The sequence below is a fragment of the Austrofundulus limnaeus genome, unplaced genomic scaffold (genome assembly GCF_001266775.1).
Source record: "Austrofundulus limnaeus strain Quisiro unplaced genomic scaffold, Austrofundulus_limnaeus-1.0 Scaffold6, whole genome shotgun sequence".
Classification (NCBI taxonomy): domain Eukaryota; kingdom Metazoa; phylum Chordata; class Actinopteri; order Cyprinodontiformes; family Rivulidae; genus Austrofundulus; species Austrofundulus limnaeus.
This window is the reverse complement of record NW_013952408.1, coordinates 4,136,947-4,139,730: the sequence shown is the minus strand read 5'-3', so window position 1 is coordinate 4,139,730 and position 2,784 is coordinate 4,136,947. Positions and strand designations below refer to the sequence as shown.

The 2,784-nt window shown below is 38.5% G+C and overlaps 1 protein-coding gene across 1 annotated transcript in view; it reads right to left on the bottom strand.

Moving 5' to 3' along the window:
- clcn2a (chloride channel, voltage-sensitive 2a) overlaps positions 1-2,784 on the bottom strand; it is a gene marked incomplete in the record, with an annotated part of 60,592 nt that overhangs the window by 8,619 nt on the left and 49,189 nt on the right. The window contains 3 exon segments of the mRNA XM_014031166.1: positions 38-124; positions 631-735; positions 2,117-2,155. Of these exon segments, the coding sequence (XP_013886620.1) occupies positions 38-124; positions 631-735; positions 2,117-2,155 (231 nt within the window).

The window sequence follows — 2,784 nt, the reverse complement described above, 5'->3', positions numbered from 1 at the left end:
ATATATATCCTTCCAAGTTAAAGAATCACACCCGTACCTCTTTGAGTGAGACCACTCCGACCAGTCGGCCCATGCTGGTCACGTAGGCGTGATCCAGGCCCAGCAGAGAGAAGATGGTGTGAGTCTGTGGATCAGGAGGAGAGCTGGGTCATGGCCTGAATACCGACTCAAAAGGGGCTCATTTCCATTTTGGATCTGGGGTAAACTGTCATTCTGGGGCTGTAGTGTATTTTTGGCTTCCATGACGATCGCTCGGTTAGATGAGGCCGATTTGGACACATGATGTGCGAGATAGAAGAAGTTCAGAATAATTTACTCCTGAGATCATTTATGCTTCTTATTGATGCCTGCTATCCTCTGTTATGACACTGCTGGGGAGTAGTGCAGCAGATGTAGTGATAATCAGGAAATAATTGCAGACGAGGCTTTCTCTGGGGTCTCAGGCCGCAAACGCTTATTAAAACCAATATACATGGAAGTTATGACTCTATCAGTGTTTATTATAAATTGGGCTCAGGGTTCTTCAGACGTTTTAATTAAAAAAAATCTTAATTTCTGAATATTTACATTTTTTCTCCCTCTCAATAGGTTATTAGGCTAATAGTTATTTTTTCTTTGTTGATGCTGTACCTTATGTAGTGATGTTTGCTCTACCAGCTGGAAGGGAGCAGGATCAATCTTGCAGTTCTTGAAATCCACTAGCTCATCGAGCTGCTGGTCCTCCCACTCCGCTACCTGCAGAGTGATGGATAATAAGGCTGTAGTCTCTGAATCATCAAAGTAGTAAATATTTTCTGGTTTTGGTCTCAAATGGCTGTGTAAAATGCATTTAAAATAACTGGAATTAGACCAAAGTGTAGTACAATAAAAGAAGCAAACTTTGAGAGTAGCAATACACAATATAGGTCGGTACATACCCAGAATATACCAGGTAAGTACCAGCTAGGTACCAAACAAGTACAAGTACAGTAAGTATAAGACAAATACCAGGCAAGTGCCATGTATGCATAACAGGTACATATCCTGTAAGTTCTGGGTAAGTATCCTTACAGGATAAAAACTCCCTTCTAGAACATGAAATAAATAAAACTGAAATAAATTAAAAAAATGCAAGTAAACAGAATCGTAAAAAAATCTAGATTTGCCTATAGCTCAAAAAAGTTGACCAGATGGAGCAAAATAAATGTGATTTTTAGATTCAGCTCACCGAAACATTACTAAGTCAGCTGAAAAAACTTAGACAATTTTTTTTGTGTTGACCAGTTGGTTTAATTGACAAGGCAAGTAAGTACTAGATGCATAACCAGTACTTGCCAGACAGCCGTTAAAACTGCTAAAATTACAGCCAAGCTCTGGAAAAACCAGAAACAAACAAAAAAGAAAAATAAATAGGTGTACTAAATGTTTTGAAACTTTCCAAGTTCTGAGCAGTTCTTATGAGTTCAGATGTTCCAGATTGGAGTTTGAATCACGGAGCTTTTATATTAATAAAATCAACAGATATTTTCCTACGTGGTTTCTTCTTATCAGTGGTGGGCAGCACTAATCCAAAAATTTGTTCCACTTGCCCTAAAGCCCTAACTCAAACATTTAGGTCCCCTAATTCTAAAGCACTAAYGCACTGAAAGTTTTAGCAAAAGCTAATTCTAAAGCACTAAAATAACCCAGTCAACCCATGAACATTCTTCAACAAACATGAGTCACATKTTGYYATGTTGCTCTCTTAAGATTTATCATTGACATTCCTCAGCCGTATTTGAGTTAATTTATTGTCAATTGTCACCTGGTGGATMAGTGACACAAATATGAACAAAWAGTGTGACAGCGTTCACCCTCAGCTGTTAACATTAACGTTGATCAATAACATTTATAGACCTCAGTTGGTGCTTCTAAATTTAGCCTATAAATTTAGCAAGTGCTAAATCACTAATGAATTTTAAAATTAGCAAAAGCCCTAAAGCACTAATCAGGAAATTARTTCCCCTATTAGTGCTTTAGTGCTTTAGGGGAACTGTGCCCACCACTGCTTCTTACAGTATGATGATGTAACAGTTTCCTTTGTAAACTGGGCCCGTCTAAAACATTGGTATCTAACAATAACATAGCTGAAAATTACCTCTGCAGGGCTCATGCAATCCTCAACTTCAGAAGAGTCCTTAAAATACAAAAAATCAGTCAGCTGTTTTGAAACATGCRAAGTTCAAATTTAGGTCAAAACATTACATAAATCGACTTCAGTTAGCCAATCTGTGAGCCAGTTCTGATGTTATCAGTCCATTAAATCGATGTTATTAGCAGTTATCAGTCCCATTAAATGGCTTCAGACTGTCCCGACAGTGCCCCCTAGTGGGTTACCAGGTGCCATTTACGTTGGAATGCAACAATCTGCTACCGCCGGAATCCAGTCTACTTTATCGTGGCCCATGTCATTTTTTCTAAAAATTAACCTTAGTGGCTTTGTGCCTCATACTAACCAGCTGACAGTCTGAAGCCATTCTATGGGACTGATAACCGCTAATAATGTCCAGAATCTGYTTTAATTAGAGTTTTTAATGACATCCTTTYTGCATGTGATTCTGGTAACCATGTTGTTCTGATTTTACTTGACCTAACTGCTGCCTTTGATACAGTAGACCACGACATTTTAATATCGCGATTACACCACGTTGTTGGTATTGATGGCACTGTTCTTAATTGGTTTAGGTCTTATTTGGAGGAGAGAACATTTAGTGACTCTGAAACATCTGCTGTTTCAATGCCTTATGGTGTCCCGCAGGGCTCAAT